Here is a 15,948-nt window from a genome sequence, read left to right as displayed (position 1 = left end):
GCCACCGCGAGACGGAGTCTTGCTCTGTGACTCAGGCTGGAATGCAGTGGCGCGATTTCGGCTCACTGCAACCTCTGCCTCCCGGGTTCAAGAAATTCTCCTGCCCCAGCCTCCTGAGTACCTGGGATTACAGGCACCTGCCACCACGCCCGGCTAATTTTTGTGTTTTTAGTAGAGACAGGGTTTCACCATGTTGGCCAGGCCGGTTTTGAACTCCCGGCCTCAGATGATCCACTCACCTCAGCCTCCCAAAGTGCTGGGATTACAGGCGTGAGCCACCACGACCAGCCTCAGTCATTTTAATATATTCACAGAATTGTGAATCATCACCACAATCAATTGTAGAAAAATTTCATTACTCTGAAAAGACCCCATGCCCATGAACAGTCACTCCCCATTTCTCTCTTCCTCTAGTCCCGGGCAACCACTAATCTGCTTTCTGTTTGGGTGGATTTGCTTATTCTGGACATTTCCTACAAATGGAATCATACTCCAGGTAGCATTTGTGCATCTGGCATCTTTCACTAATCATAGTATCTCAAGTTTCATCCATACTGTAGCCCATGACAGTGCTTCATTCCTTTTTCCATCTGAATAATATTCCATTGCATGGTATACCACATTCTGTTGATCCATTCAATCCGTGGACATTTGGGCTGTTTCCACTTTTTGGTTATTACAGATAGTGCCACTGTGAACATCTGTGTCCAGGTTTTTGTGTGGCTACATGTTGTTATCTTTCTGGGGTATGTATCGGGGTCCCCAAGACACCACCCCTGGATTCAGTGATGTACTAGGAAGACTCATAGGACTCAGCCCATTGTTCTTGTGATGGCGATGATTTATCACAGTGGAAGGTTTCAGAGCAGCCGAGTGCGGTGCCTCACGCCTGTAATCCCAGCACTTTGGGAGGCAAGGCGGCCGGATCTCCTGAGGTCAGGAGTTCGAGACCAGCCTGACCAACATGGGGAACCCCTGTCTCTACTAAAAGTACAAAAAAAAAATTAGCTGGGTGTGGTGGTACATGCCTGTAATCCCAGCTACTCAGGAGGCTGAGGCAGGAGAATCGCTTGAAGCTGGGAGGTGGAGGTTGCGGTGAACAGAGATTGTTCCATTGCACTCCATCCTGGGCAATAAGAGCGAAACTCCATCTCAAAAAAAAAAAAGAAAAGAAAAGAAAAAAAGAAACATTACAGAGCAAAATTAGCAAAGGAAACAGTGGATGGGGACAAATCCAGAGGAAACCAGGTACAGGCTTCCACGAGTTCTCTCCCAGTGAAGATGTGTAAGGTGTTATAGACCAGGGAAGCTCTTTAGAGACTCAGTGCCCAAGGTAGCCACCCCCTTCCTAACAAGTACCAGCATTCCAGACTCCAGAAGGAAAGTAGCTGTTTAGCATAAGCCACATTGTACAAACAGTCCAGACACAGGAAACCACCTTTATCAGTTAGAGACTGATAGGAGCACTCGCAAAACCCAGGTTCCTAGACACCAGCTGAGGACCCACCTCACAAGCAGGCCTTTCTGAGGACAGACGTCTAAGACCTACTGCATTAACTTTTCTGCACAAATACGTACCTAGAATTAGAATTGTTAGGTCATATGGTAACTCCATATTTAACTTTTTTTGCCAAACTGTTCTCCAAAGTGGCCGCACCATTTTCACTGCAGCCAGCCATGTATGAGGCTTCTGATTTCAGCATATCCTGGCCAACACTTTTCATCGTCCATCTTATTTAGTATGGCCATCCTAGTGGGACTAATAGATTTTTAAGTTAGTGATTTGCAAGCATTTAGGATAAAAAATGATGATCTGTAGAAGCCAAAATAGGTTCTCTAAGAATAATCATGCCAGTCTAACCCTTATTTTCCTAAAAAAAAAAAAAAAAAAAAAAGCAATTTATTTTTCTGTACTAGCTGTACTAGGGCAGAGTGTTTTTATATTTTAGCCTGTCTTTCACAATATCTTGGTGTACAAAAATGGAGAATCGGGGGTTGTACGGATTGCTTGGCATATTTCTTACTTGCTGATGAATGACATCAAAGAAAAACAAAACAAAACACACAAACAAAAAAAAGAACGGAGCTGGGTCCAGGAGAGAGACTCCTGAGGCTGTTTTCCTGACTTAGTCCTCAGCTGGCTGTTTATGTTTTGGTTCAAAACCTGAGGATGGATGCAGATAGCAGTCCCATCAAGTCTGCAGATTACCCAAAGGAGGCAGACACATATGTTGAATAAGACCTGGTTCCAGAAAGGTTGGATCTGGAACCAGAGAGATCCTTACAGCATGGAATGATAGGTAGAGTCAAAGGAGATGGAAGTTATTAGGGACAAATGACAAGTCCACACCTACACAGTCTGGCACAGAGGTGACCAGAGCAAGTGGGCACTTCGGTTTCTGCTCATTTCCAAAAGAATGACCAGCCACAGCAAGTGAGTGACAGAGGCATGGGGCACCTGGAAGAACGCTATGTCATGTGGGTCTGCAGTTTCAGAGGGCTCAATAGGTGAGTGCACTTCAAGAGCTGGCTCCCCGTGGCTGAAGGTCTGTGGTATGGAAGCAGGAAGAATTGTCTCCCCTGTGGCCCATAAGGGAAAACAGATTTCAGTTGATTAAGGAAGAACTTTGTGAAACTCCACAATCGAATGGGCTGCCTGGGAAGGTGGAGAGCAGCCCATCACTGAGAGTGTTCAAAAAGAGACCGCTGGCCAGGCATGGTGGCTCACACGTGTAATCCCAGCACTTTGGGAGGCCGAGGCAGGTGGATCACTTGAGGTCAGGAGTTTGAGACCAACCTGGCCAACATGGTGAAACCTCATCTCTACTAAAAATACAAAAATTAGCTGAGCGTGGTGGCGCACACCTGTAATCCCAGCTACTCGGGAGGCTGAGGCAGGAGAATCACTTGAGCCTGGGAGGCGGAGGCTGTGGTGAGCTGAGATTTCACTACTGCACTCCAGCCTGGACAACATAGCAAGACTCCATCTCAAAAAAAAAAAAAAAAAAGAGAGAGAGAGAGAGAGAGACTACTATTAAGGAACTTCCCCAGGTGACCTTTGAGGTCTCAGAACTGCCTAAGCATGATGTCAGGAACTGTCTGTCTCTACAGTCCAGGTATTACTCATGGCACACATCACCAGTTCCAGAGTGAAAACATTAGCCTTTCTGTGGGTCACCCTTTCTTGTGCCCCTCACAGCTCTACCTGTCCATCAGAACTCTTGTTCATCCATCCACGAAGCTTCCCTTGAGACACACACTTGCCCTCTTCTGAACACCTGTTGTCCAGCAGCCCCTCCTCTCTGGCTTGTTTGCCTGTTACATGTCTTGCCTGTGAGGCGTGTGGTCCACATTGAGTCTTCCAGCCATGTGTTAAGCTCCAGAGCCAATTCAGCAAATACTTAACAAGCACCTTCTTTGTGCCAGCCCTTGGATGCATTGTGGGGCACGTAACTGTGAATCGGGGTGGGGGGCCTGACCCAATAGTTGCAGGTGTAAAAGCTTGACTGCAGGCCACCATAGGTCTGCATCAGGAATGTGGGATGGTGTCTGACTTCGGGCTGGGAAGAAGGCCTCCCTGCAAAGGTGCCCTTTCAGCTGGGACCTGAAGGAAGATGGGCAGTTGGCAGGGGGGCAGAGGGTAGGAGCTGGGAGTGCATTCCCACCACGGCTATAGCCCAGACACAGGGCAGGACATCTAGTAGGGGCTTGCTTAGGGTGTGTTAGGGAGAGAGAGAAGGACCACCTTTCTGGGAGGCTGTCCCCTTCATCCCCTGTCCCCTGCTCACCCAGCACCTAGGCTGAGCCACCCGTGGCCTGAGTCAGGAGGCACGTGTGCATTGAAGGAACGAAAGCACGAAGAGTCAGCTTTGATTGCCTTGTGAATTCAGTCCCCAGTGATGCTGACATGTTTTGTGTCTTCGTTCCCTCCCTTGGTGTGCATGACTGTGAAAATGGGCCACATTCCAAACCTCACATTCCTGCAGTGACAGCTTCTTTGAGACCACGTAGATACCTGTGATTCTCGTAATTACTCCCGAACACCCACTTCTCTCTCTCTAGGTGGGGGAATTTTCAGGGTGGGGTGTGGCCCCCCACTTAGACCTCTCCTCCTCCTTTTCTGCTGTCATTTATGCTTTAACAGCTTGCTGCTCTCCACCCCAGCCCCCCAGCCACCTGCCCTCTCTCCCCCAACACTGACTTAATAGAGAGAGCCCCCAGATGAGACTGAGGGAGGAGGCCGTTCTCTCTCAAGCACTCATGCCTGGCAATTATTTGTTGTTATTGCCGATTCAAGATAAGTAGAAAATAACAGAGGAATGGAACCGGGACTCAAAGCCCGTGCCAAGTGCTTGACTGTGTTACTATGACGTTTGCATGTGTGTCACATGGGAAGCCACATGTCTGGCCAAGCCTGGGGGGTGTCTGCTGCTCTGGGAGATGAGTGAGCCAGGTTCTGACCTGGCTGCTGTGCTGCCCTGACCTCTTCTCATCTCTGGACCTCAGTTTCATCATCTGTGAAATGGGGCAGTGGTGCTAGATTATTCTGCCATTTCACGGAGAGTCCAGGCCATGCACCTGTCAGGTCTGCCTGCCCTCCTGGTCTGTACATTTGGGCTGCAGCAGTGAGAGCAGCTGTTTACTGTCCCGGTGTGCCTGGAAGAGACGTCTTCTAAGCGTGGGCACCAGGAGTGGCCGAGCATGGAGAATACAGGTGATGATATCCTAGAAAGTGGGCCGCTAAGGCGGGAAACACAGGCTGGGAGAGAGGAGGGTAAAGCCAACGGATGCAGGATAGTGTCTGGAAGTGAGCGATACAATGTAACAGATTGGTGCTTCTCAGATGTGGCCCATGGGCCAGCAGCAGCACATGGGAACTGGTAGAAAAGTAGATTCTTGGGCCCCACCCCAGACCTGCTGGATCAGAAACTCAGGGTGGGGCCCAACAACCTGTTTTAACAAGCCCCCCAGTGATTCTGATGCCAGCTAACATTTGAGAGCTAAGAGACTGGATGAAAGGAGGAGTGGATAGACGAGGCTTGGAGAACCAGTAATTTAAAGGTCAAGGAGGAAATAGAGCTAGTGTTTGTCAATCCCTTGCTGTGTCTAGTCGAAAACTGGGCATTCCCACTACTTTCTTTCATTTCAACCTATCAGGATGGTGGCAAGGCTGGCCTTGTCCCTTGCTAAAGCAGATCTCAGCTGATGCAACTGATTTCATGCCAAAGTCACAGAGATCGCGGCAGAGATGGGATTAGGACCTAGGCATCTCTGATCTGGGAGCCTGAGTATTTCCCGGCACACTAGGCTGCCTCCCCATCCACCTGTGTCTCAGCTCTGCTGCCACTGCGGGCCCCTGGCTCCTCCTCTGCTCCACAGGTCACTCCAGAACTCTGCTGTGTTGTGCTCCCTCTGCAGCCAGCCATGCCAAGGGAAAAGGGGCACACCATAAAGGCAAATGAGGGAGACCTTGGGGGCTGCAGCACAGGGTTGGGGGTGGACTGTCACTTTGCATCTGCTTCAGCCTGAAGATCCTGGGGCAGCTGGGGAGCAAGGTGCTGGTGTGATGCTCCTGAGAGCTGACGTAGCTGCCTTGCATCGTAAGAACTCGTGCATACTCTGGGTTTGATGCCTACCTGTGCCAAGCCCTGTGCTGCTTGCTGTGGGAGAAACTGAGGCAAGGCAAGTGTTGTTTCTAGCCTCAAGGAGTTTATGGTCCAGAGCCAGAGGAACAACAAGTAACTGGGGTGAGCTGGAGTGCATGGGAGGCCAGGGTAGGTCAAAGGAGTTCAAAGAGCTCGAATGGTGATTTTAGGGAACAAAACCAAGGCTTTGGGGACAGACCTAAGGCTTTGGAGCCAGAGGGGATGGCTCAATTCCCAACATGCTCACTGACTGAGCGATCTCGGATGAGATACCTCATGTCCACAACCTGTCTCCTTAGCTATAAAATGGGTTAACGATATCTAGCTCAGGGGAGTGTTCCGTTACAGCAAGCGCTCGTTTTCCTTCCCTTCGGAGGATGACTTTAAGCGAGCAAAACAGGGAAGGCTTCCTGGAAGAGGTGACTTTTCACTTTGGCACTGAAGGATGTCTAGAATTTAGTGCTTTTTCTGTCTTCTCTAAGAATTCTGTGGGTAGGCCCTAGACACGTGGCGTTGTCTAAGAAGAATGACCTTCCCAGCCGCTATAACTGTACACATAAAATCATGTTGAGGGGACGTCACTTTCTTCAATTTGGAAAATTTGGAACATTATTTTTTAGACGTAGTTTAAAATCCTGTTGCAAAGGGCAAAGCCAGGCGGCCAGTGCGCACTGCCAGGAATCGTCACACTGAGCTTCTCTCTTTGCTGCTTTTTCTTGCAGATGATGCAGTTTGCTTGGCAGAGCTATAAACGTTATGCAATGGGGAAAAACGAACTCCGTCCACTAACGAAAGACGGCTACGAGGGTAACATGTTCGGTGAGTCGATTGAAACCACTTTGATATGGGGAGGGACCCACTGCCCCCCTGGTGACTGAGTGGAATTTTACTTTTGCCTTTTCACCTCCTGAGTTGTGGGGACTCCTCAGTTCTTCAGATCTGGGGTCTTCCAAGTCTGTGTTTCCTCTGGGCTGTTCAGGCTTCTGAGTCCTCCTAGATTTAGGGGAAATCCTATATGCTTCTCTCTAGCCTTACAGACTGCTTTGTATGAAATTATCATTTATTTTTTAGAGTGGAGAAACTTGGAAATAGGAGTAGAGATAGTGAGGGATGGAGATTTGTTCCCGTGGAGGTTTGAAGACCTAAAGAACACAGAGGACCAGGTTTAAATCCACTCCTCTGGAGTGTCGCCATGAAATGGTCTTGGATGTTTTCGTAGATTGCTGAACATGTATCTGATGGGGTTGAGTACGTGCTTTTTAGAGTCGTTGGGGGCCGGGCATGGTGGCCTTCACCTGTACTCCCAGTCACTTGGGAGGATGAGGTGGGAGGATCCCTTGAGCCTGGGAGTTCAGGTCTAGCCTGGGCAACATATTGAGACCCCATCTCAAAACGACAACAGCAGCAAAAACAAAAGGGTATAGAGTCATGGCTCACAAGCTACTTGGAAGCCAAATGGAGCAGCTGCGTATCAGGAGCAGTGGCATGGGTCCTGCTGCTGCCTGGCAACTCATTGTGTTTTATCTGCAGCCCCACTTGCTGGTGTCTTTGTCCTCGCCCAACCACAGGATTCTCCTAACCCCGAGCCTTGGGAGCCTCTCTCTGTGGCTCAGAGGGTCTGCAAGTTGCCTTCTTGTGGGCATGGCCTCAGATTCCAATAGTAACACCCATGCAAGTTGCCATCCCCCTTGTCTGCAGCCTGGCCTTCATCTCCCCTGAGGGACAAGAGTGGTGTGGGGCTGGAGAGGGGCAGTCCTGTACCTGGATTCCTCACCCCTTACAGATACAGTTTCCTGAAGTCAGGAACCAAATAACTGAGTCGGAGATGGGAGTTCCCAGGAAAATCTTAAAGGCAAATTTACAAGGGATATCATCACCCCCATCGTGTGCGGCCCTATCAGAGGTGTCCATGTTACGGAAAAAGTGACAGGAATCTACCCTCCTCCCCTTCACCAGTCAGATCGTCACCTGTCTGGCTGTTCAGACATTTCACTCCCCTTCTGGGAAATGGGGTGTGAACTGGGGCAGCTTTATGTATTTATTTTTCTCATTATCCTAGGAGTGTATGGGGGAAAAGGAAAGTATCAAAAAAGTGCAAATCAGGCAAAAAATAATAATAATAATCTGTTCTGCTCTGTAGATGCAGCCTCCATTGACATCTTTGCTTATTTCCTCTCAATCTTTTCTTCTTTCTGCTTTTTTTTTCCTTTTATATACCATTTTATGTCCTTTCTGCTCTTTTTTTTTTTTTTTTTTGGCTTCATGTTACATCGTGTTTCCTGAAGTCATCTAAATGTTTTCATAAAGAATGTTTTAATGGTGTCTGTGATTGTATGGATATGCCATAATTCATTTAACCATCTCGCTAATGTTGGGCAAAGATTGTTTCCATTTTTTTTGCTATTAAAAATAATACATGAGTTATCTTTGGGCATAAAATTTTGTCTCGGGATAGATTTTTAGAGATGAATTCCTGAGCCAAATGGGAGGAAGGAAGAGAGATGTTTCTTTTACTTCAAATATGAATTAAAGAGCTATATTGATTCCTGTTAGGAACCTGGCTATCTTACCTGCCTAGAACACAGAGCTTCCCTAAATATCCTGCATCAGCCCTAGGGAAAGATTGCTGGTGCAGATCCCATCAAAGTTGTTGGAGCTTTTGCTGTTAGTATAAACAGGGAAGTTATCAAGAAAGCTTCCTCTTTCTCTCTAAACACAGTTTGCAAATATTCAGGGAATTGGTGGTGGGGTGGGAGGGGCTGTTGACTTCTGAAACTGCACATAACATGGGCACAGGTATGGCTCAGACCATCACAGGAAACGCTTCTGGGAGAGGTTCCATTTTGTAAAATTCCTCAGGGCCTAGGATGTAAATCTCAACCCTCTGGCCCCTTTCTAGTCACCTAGCCTGGTGGCGCATGCTTGAGCCATCTGGAATGATGGAAAGAGCCCGGAGTTAGAATCGGATAACCTGAGCACAAGTCCTCACTCCGTCCTGAGCTGTGTGGCCAAATTCAAGGCATTTAACCTCTCTGGGCCCCTGTACATTCATCATTCATACTGGGACTGCTAGAAGGATATAAATGAGTGTGTACGAACAAGCAAAGGGCCATGTCTACATGAGTGATTTATGATTTCTGTTGTAATAAATGAGGTTGGCAGTTGTCCCAGTGAGCCCATGGCAGGCTCTGAGGTCCCTTGGGTTGTCTGTCTCAGGAGCGGCCTTGGCAGGGCCCAGGGAGCCCGGTCATCCAGTACCTGTAGCATTCATAGCAGTGAGGCAGAGCCTTCCCTCTGCAGCCAGCAGATGAGCCGCAGTGGGCAGCTGGCGCCCGGGAAAGGGAGATGTATGGGGACCTGGCGCTGAACGGGGAGAGCCGGTCTTGATTGACTCCTTCTCTCCATATATAACTTGTTAGGTGGCAGTGCCTCGTGCTGACTGCTGGGGATACAGGGATAAATGGAACAGTGAAAGTTCTACCAACTCTGCCAAGACATGCACTGGCAACCCTTCCTGGAGTCTCTTGGAGGTCTGTCTAGGTGCTCTCGGAGAGAGAGACAAGTGCGGGTGACCACAGGTACTGACATGGACAGTCCTTATGGGCTGGAACTTCCGGCAGACCTCATTTAAATTCAGACTTTACTACTTCGTGGTTGTGTGACCTTGAACAAGTCATTTCTCTCTGAGGCTGAGTTTTTCTGTAAATTGGAGCTAATGAGAAACTTAAATCCCGGCCTAGGGACTGCCTGACAAATAGACCCTGTTAATAGTGGTAGCTCAGATCACTGTCACCACAAATGAGTCTCAGGATACAGAGGCTTATGGGAAGACACCCAAAGGATGAGGGCTGAGGGGCATTCTTGGGGCCTGAGAGGGGTTCTACTTGGGGTGATCCCGTGATGGGCACTGAAGCTAGACTATTCCCGAAGATAGGAGATGAACTGGCCTGAATGAAGCAGCTAGTCACCCACCACTTCTTTTCTGGACTCATGGGGGCTGCTGGGTTGCATCATCCCTGGACATTTAATGTCCTCCCTATAGGCTGAGCCCTGCAGACATGGGACACTGGGTGCAGTCAGGTGGCAGGCTGTGCCCAGTCTGCTGTGCTGGCTGAGTAGGGTATACAAGGAGACCCTGAGCGGCGCCCCGCCTCCTGGTGCTCGGCTTGGACACAGGCTCCTGCAGCCTCGTCCCTGGCCTGCAGGGCTGGCAGGGCTGTGTAATAGAAGGGTAATGAGTTCACACGGGTGCCTCGTTTTGCTGAGATTTACAGGAGCTGCAGCGGGGGGCAGTGGGATACCCGAGCCTGGTCTCCCGGTGTGGTACTTCACCAAGCAAATCCCCTCCCAGCTGCCCACTTGCCCTTCCTTGAATCTGTTCTTACTTTAAGGACAAGATCTCTGGGTCAGGCGCCTCTGAAGCAACTTTCTGTGTCCTAAACAAGTCAGTGTCAAAGTGGCTTTCTTTTTACCCACATCCGGCTCAGCAGGCCCTGTCAGAAGATGTTCCCCAAACCCCAGTGGCCACCAACAAAGAGGATGCAGCCTGTTCCTCACCTTGTGGCTCAGGCCAAGGCTGATCTCTGCCTCTTTTTTTTTTTTTTTTTTGAGACGGAGTCTTGCTTTGTGGCCTAGGCTGGAGTGCAGTGGCGTAACCTCAGCTCACTTCAACCTCTGCCTCCCGGGTTCAAGCGATTCTCCTGCCTCAGCCTCCTGAGTAGCTGAGATTACAGGTGTGTGCCACCATGTCTGGCAAATTTTTGTATAGTTAGTAGAGACGGGGTTTCTCCATTTTGGTCAGGCTGGTCTCGAACTCCTGACCTCATGATCTCCCCTCCTTGGCTTCCCAAAGTGCTGGGATTACAGGCGTGAGCCACCACGCCTGGCTTATCTCTGCCTCTTTCTCCTCTGCTGAGAGGTGGCCAGATAGGGCAGTTAGTGTCTGGCTGGGCGGCAGAAAGAGCATGGGCTTTGAATCCAGACAGGCCTGGGTGGAAACTCTGGGTTACTGCTTAGGGGCTGTGGAGTGGAGCAGGGGCCCTGCCTCCAGTCTGTGGTGAGGATTAGAGAGACCTGCAAAGGCTTAGCCCCGTGCTAGGCACAGAGCAGTCACTTGATCGGGGGGTGCTGTTCTTGCCATTATGTCACAGAGGTGAATTTGCAGCTTGAAGAATGCATGGCAGAGTCAAGGAAGAAACCAACCGTAAAGTGGCTCTGTACCCTGAAGCCCAGCTTCCTTGCCTGTAAAGGGTGCAGATGTTACACCTGCTGCTAGGCTTTGGGGGAATATTAAATAAGCCAGCTAAAGAACATGGACTCAGCCGGGTGTGGTGGCTCACGCCTGTAATCCCAGCCCTTTGGGAGGCCGAGGCGAGTGGATCACTTGAGGTCAGGAGTTCGAGACAAAGCCTGGCCAACATGGTGAAAGTCCATCTCTACTAAAAATACAAAAAGCAGCTGGGCGTGGTGACAGGCGCCTGTAATCCCAGCTACTCAGGAGGCTGAGGCAGGAGAATCTCAGGAACCCAGGAGGCAGAGGTTGCAGTGAGCTGAGATAGTGCCACTGCCCTCCAGCCTGGGCAACAGAGACTCCGTGTCAAAAACAACAACAACAAAAAAGGACTTAGACTCTGGGGCCAGATGGCTTGCATATGCATGCTGCTTTGCCACTTACTAGCTGCGTGACCTTGGGCAAGTTTCTTAACCTCTCTGGGCCTCAGTTTTCCCATCTATAAAGTGGGAACAATAATAGTACCTCCTTCACAAGATTGTTTTGAGAACGAAATGAGTTCACACACATGAAGTGCTTATATTCATGCACAGCACATAGGAAGCATTCATCAAGCATCAGCTGTGATGAGGATGCTGCAAAGCCCTTAGAACAGTGTGTGCTGCTCCCATTTTGACTGGGGTGGGTGTCCAAGTCCCCTGGACCCAGGAAGCCACATGAGGACTTCAGGGCTTTCCCAGCCCTGATTCCCTCTGTTTGTTCCCCCAGCCCTCAAATGCCCATGGCAGAAGTCTTGGCGGGCAGATCATTGGTAGGCTCTGTACCTCTCACACCTTCATGTAAGCAGCTTACACGGGAACTTGTAACAGGAGGAGGTGGGGAAGGTTAGGGTTCACGACCTTGGAATAAAGGCCTCCTGCCAATGGCCATTGGGGGTCAGCTGGCCAACCTTGAAAGTACTTAACAGATATCCATCTTTCCAATAAATCTGTGTAGTCCGTGAGAAATTCATCCTCCCTTGGCAGCAGGGGAAATTGTCAAGGGGCACAGAGTCCTGGAATGTTACCACTGGAGGGGTTCTTTAATGGTGAGTCCAACCCCCTCATTTAGAGTGAAGGAAACTAAGGCTCAGAGGGGAAAGGGCTTGCCTGGTGTGATCCAGAATGTTAACTGGAGGACCGGGACTGGAACTCCTGTGGCCTGAGTCTCAGTGCAGTGCTCTTTGCGCCACACACTCTGAGCTCAGCTAGATCGTTCAAGGCCGTGCTGCGAAAACACAGCCCTGCCCATCATGGCCAAGTCACCAACAACAACTAGAAATCCTCAGAGCGTTAGCAGGGGGAAACTGTCTCTTAGGAGGTGTCTGATTTCAGGTCCAAGAACCCATTCCTTGCACATACATCATGCCAGGCACCATAGCTGTATTCATTCTCTTCTTAAAATATATATATTTTTTAATTAATTCACACGGGGTTTTGCTATGTTTCCTGGGCTGATCTTGAACTCCTGTGCTCAAGCGATCCTCTCAAAGTGCTAGGATTATAGGCGGGAGCCACTACGTCCAGCCCATAGCTGTATTTCCTTTTTCTACCTCACAGCCCTTATAACATCTAAATTACCCATCTTATCCCCATTGCACAGATGAGGAGACTGGGATTTGGCAAGTTTGAGGACTTGCAAAGTCTTAATCCCAGTTCCGCTGGACTTCAAAACCCAAGCCATTAACTACCATGCTGCTGTATCTCCCAGTGACCACGTACAGTGGCCGTCAAGAACACAGTGGGGTAGAGGAATGGGCTCGGGGTTGGTGTATGCCACATCCTGCACACCACTGCCCCAGTGGAAAGCCAGGCAAGGCCTGTGATTCGGGGTCAGGGTCTGCAGCCTCCCATCTCTAGGCATCATCATTTCTTAGACATCAACTGAGTACTCAGGGCTTGAACAGAAGACTTAGATTTCCCTCTTTTCTTCCACCATAGGAACATCTTTTGTCTGTGCCTCATAACCTAAAAACATCTACAGTTCATCCTTGAACAACACAGGGGTTAGAGGCGCCAACCCCCTGCACGGGTGAAAATCTGAGTCTAACTTTTGACTTCCCAGAAACATAACTGCTTATTAGCCTACTGTTGACTGGAAGCTTTACCAATGAAAAGTTAATACATATTTTGTATGTTCTGTGTATTATATACTGTATTACAATAACATAAGCTAGAGAAAAGCAAGTGTCATGAAGAAAATCAAGGAAGAGAAAATATATTTACTGTCCATTAAGTGAAAGTGGATCATCATAAAGGTCCTCATCATTTTCCTCATCATTTTCATGTTGATCAGGCTGAGGAGGAGGAAGTGGGGGTCGGTCTTCTGTCTCAGGAATGGCAGAGGCAGAAGAAAATCTGCATTGGCTGGGCCTGGTAACTCACACCTGTAATCCCAGCACTTTAGGAGGCCAAAGTGGGCGGATCACCTGAGGTCAGGAGTTCAAAACCAGCCCGGCCAACATAGTGAAACCCTGTCTCTACTAAAAATACCAAAAAATTAGCTGGGCGTGGTGCCACCCACCTATAGTCCCAGCTACTCGGGAGGCTGAGGCAGGTGAATTGCTTAAACCTGGGAGGTGGAGATTGCAGTGAGCCGAGGTCGCCCCACTGCACTCTAGCCTGGGCGACAGAGTGAGACTCCATCTCAAAAAAAGAAAGAGAGAAAATCTGCGATTAAGTGGACTCACGCATTACAAGTTCATGTTGATCAAGGCCAAATGTACTTGCAAAACATACCATTGGCTGTCAGTGTGATGGACAGAGAGGAGAATGGATTTGAGAACCAGACCAGCCTAAGTTTGAATCCTGTCTCTGCTACTTTGTAGTCATATAACTTTGGGTGAGTTTCTTAACTTTGCTGCACCTCAGTTTCCCCATCTGTACAATGGGGATAACAACTACTACACTCAAAAGCTGTAAGGATTAAATAAAGTTAATGTGTGTAAAACACCTGGTATATAGTACCTGCCAATAACGCAGTCATAAAATGTAAGCTGCTGTCATTATTATGTTTGGTAAAAAGTAATAATGAGAATAATTATAGTCCAAGGAAAGAAACAGTGCCTGGCGCAGAGTAGGCTTTCAGTACATTTTGTAGAATAAATAAATTGCCTAGTGCAATCTCTGCGTGCCCTATTTTCCCTCATGCCCTTCGGCCTGGGTTTGGCTGGGTAAGGGCTGGGTCTTGCTGTGTTCTCTATTCCTCTCATCCCCTGCAGCTGCCTTGACCTCTTGTCACAGAGTACACTCAGAATCAGCAGACAGACCCTGTAAAAAGTAGCAGTTCCCTTTAGTCAGCAGATCTGATGTTCAGGCATCTTCTCTGTGCTTGCGTGGCCAAAAGTAACGTCTCCCTGCTCTGAACCAGTCCCAGGATGACCATGAGGAGCCCCAAATTGGATCCCGCCTCTGCCTCGCAAATCCCCAATAGAACTGCCAGCCAAATCCCCATTTCGAGGGATGATTTATGGCCTTGGGTGAGTTAAGACGCAAAATGAACACAGCATGATTTTCAGATCACAGGCTGGGAATGTTCAGCCTTGGCAGAGAGAAAAATCATCTTTGCCTTGTAAACGGAGCAAATATGATGTTGAAGAGGGAATAAATCCAGGCCCCAAGATGTCATTTTTACAATTGCTTTTTGGCATGTGACTTAGTAGTGCCTTCTGCAAACTGTTCACACTCTCCCCTTCCACACACACACCAGCCTTGGTGGGTCTTTTTGTGGGGGTGAGAGTTACTCCACCAGTGTGGCTGCCTTGGGAACTGCAGATGTTGCCAGATAGATAGTTTGTGAAAACCAGCTGCTTCACTAGTTTTCCATAGATCTCCACGTATGTTTCTGGGAGATAGCAGCTTTGACTTCAGAGATAATGCCTGGGTTTAAATCCCATCGCTAGCACTTACCGGCTGAGTGAAATTGGGCAAGTCACAAACTTCTCTGAACCTCAGTCTACTCACCTGTGAAATGGGGGGTTGGCACACAGTAAGCCTTCACCAAACATTACATTTTTTTCCTTCCCTGAAGGTGTACACACCCTTCCTGGTGTGTACATTTTACTTATCTGACAGAAAATACCATAACTACTTGATGAGTTTTGTTTTTTGCAGGTTTTTCTCTGGAGAAAAAAAAATCCATAGTTCCTGGAAACTCAGAAACTCGGGCTATGTTGCTCACTGATTCTGGCAGGCCATGGTGCACATTCCTGACCCAGGCTTTGAGTTTGTTTTGAGAAAAAGCTGTCATCAGCTTTGTAAGTGGTGATGTTGCAATTCCTTGGATAGATGGGTCAGGCTTAAGGGCAGCAAGCAAAGCTTCCTGGTAGTCACATGCTTTGAGAGCCCTGAAAGCTCCATCCGGAGGCCAGAGGCTATAAAAGTCAGAGGAAACGACTTAGGAGCACTGGTCACTGACAGCCAGGCCCTTAGCCCAAGGAAGTTAAGAGAACCTGCTGTTAGACATGGTGGTCTCCTTGTGGCCTTGAGTGACATGTGCACAATTCCTTGGCCACCTTCTGATGATTAGAATATTCTTGGGGCGCAAGGGGTGATCATCAGAGCAAAACATGCCTCGAAATTAGCCTGCCGCAGTGTCGTGCACTCACACCACCGACCGACCACTCGCCGCTCCATGCTCTGCCCTTTCCTTCTTCAAAGAGTTTTTTGCCGAGCAGTTTCTAATTAAGATGCATCTTGGCCATTTTCTTGTTCTTTAAAAGGCTTTCCACTAGCACAGAGCATAATTTATTTCTCTAGAAAATATAGTAGCAAGTTGTTGTCAAAAGAAAATTGGAGGTTAAGAGCCTTGGGTTCGTGTCCCCGCTCTGGCGCCAGTGGCCGTGTGAGCCGACGTCCTCCGGGCCTCGTCTCTTCATCAGTACAAAGCAGTTTGCTTTGTCTCTGCCCAGGGTTCTGTGACTGCTGGTTGCTTACTAGGTTGATTTCTTTCTTTCTTTTTCATTTCGAAGTGGGTATTTGGGCTGGTCCTCTTGGAATCTGAAATTTGAGCAACAAGTCTTGTTCCTGTCAGGAG

At 48.7% G+C, this 15,948-nt stretch overlaps 1 protein-coding gene across 3 annotated transcripts in view; it reads left to right on the top strand.

The window, feature by feature from the left end:
* MAN1C1 (mannosidase alpha class 1C member 1) overlaps positions 1 to 15,948 on the top strand; it is a 178,871-nt gene that overhangs the window by 66,650 nt on the left and 96,273 nt on the right. For all 3 annotated transcript variants that reach the window (XM_033227730.1, XM_033227729.1, XM_033227731.1), the window contains exon 2: positions 6,368 to 6,464. In XM_033227730.1, the coding sequence (XP_033083621.1) occupies positions 6,368 to 6,464 (97 nt within the window). The remainder of the gene's footprint in view (positions 1 to 6,367; positions 6,465 to 15,948) is intronic.

Source organism: Trachypithecus francoisi, unplaced genomic scaffold, assembly GCF_009764315.1.
Source record: "Trachypithecus francoisi isolate TF-2019V2 unplaced genomic scaffold, Tfra_2.0 Lachesis_group12, whole genome shotgun sequence".
NCBI lineage: Eukaryota > Metazoa > Chordata > Mammalia > Primates > Cercopithecidae > Trachypithecus > Trachypithecus francoisi.
The sequence above is the reverse complement of the archived record's forward strand: the minus strand, read 5'-3'. Positions and strand labels throughout refer to the sequence as shown.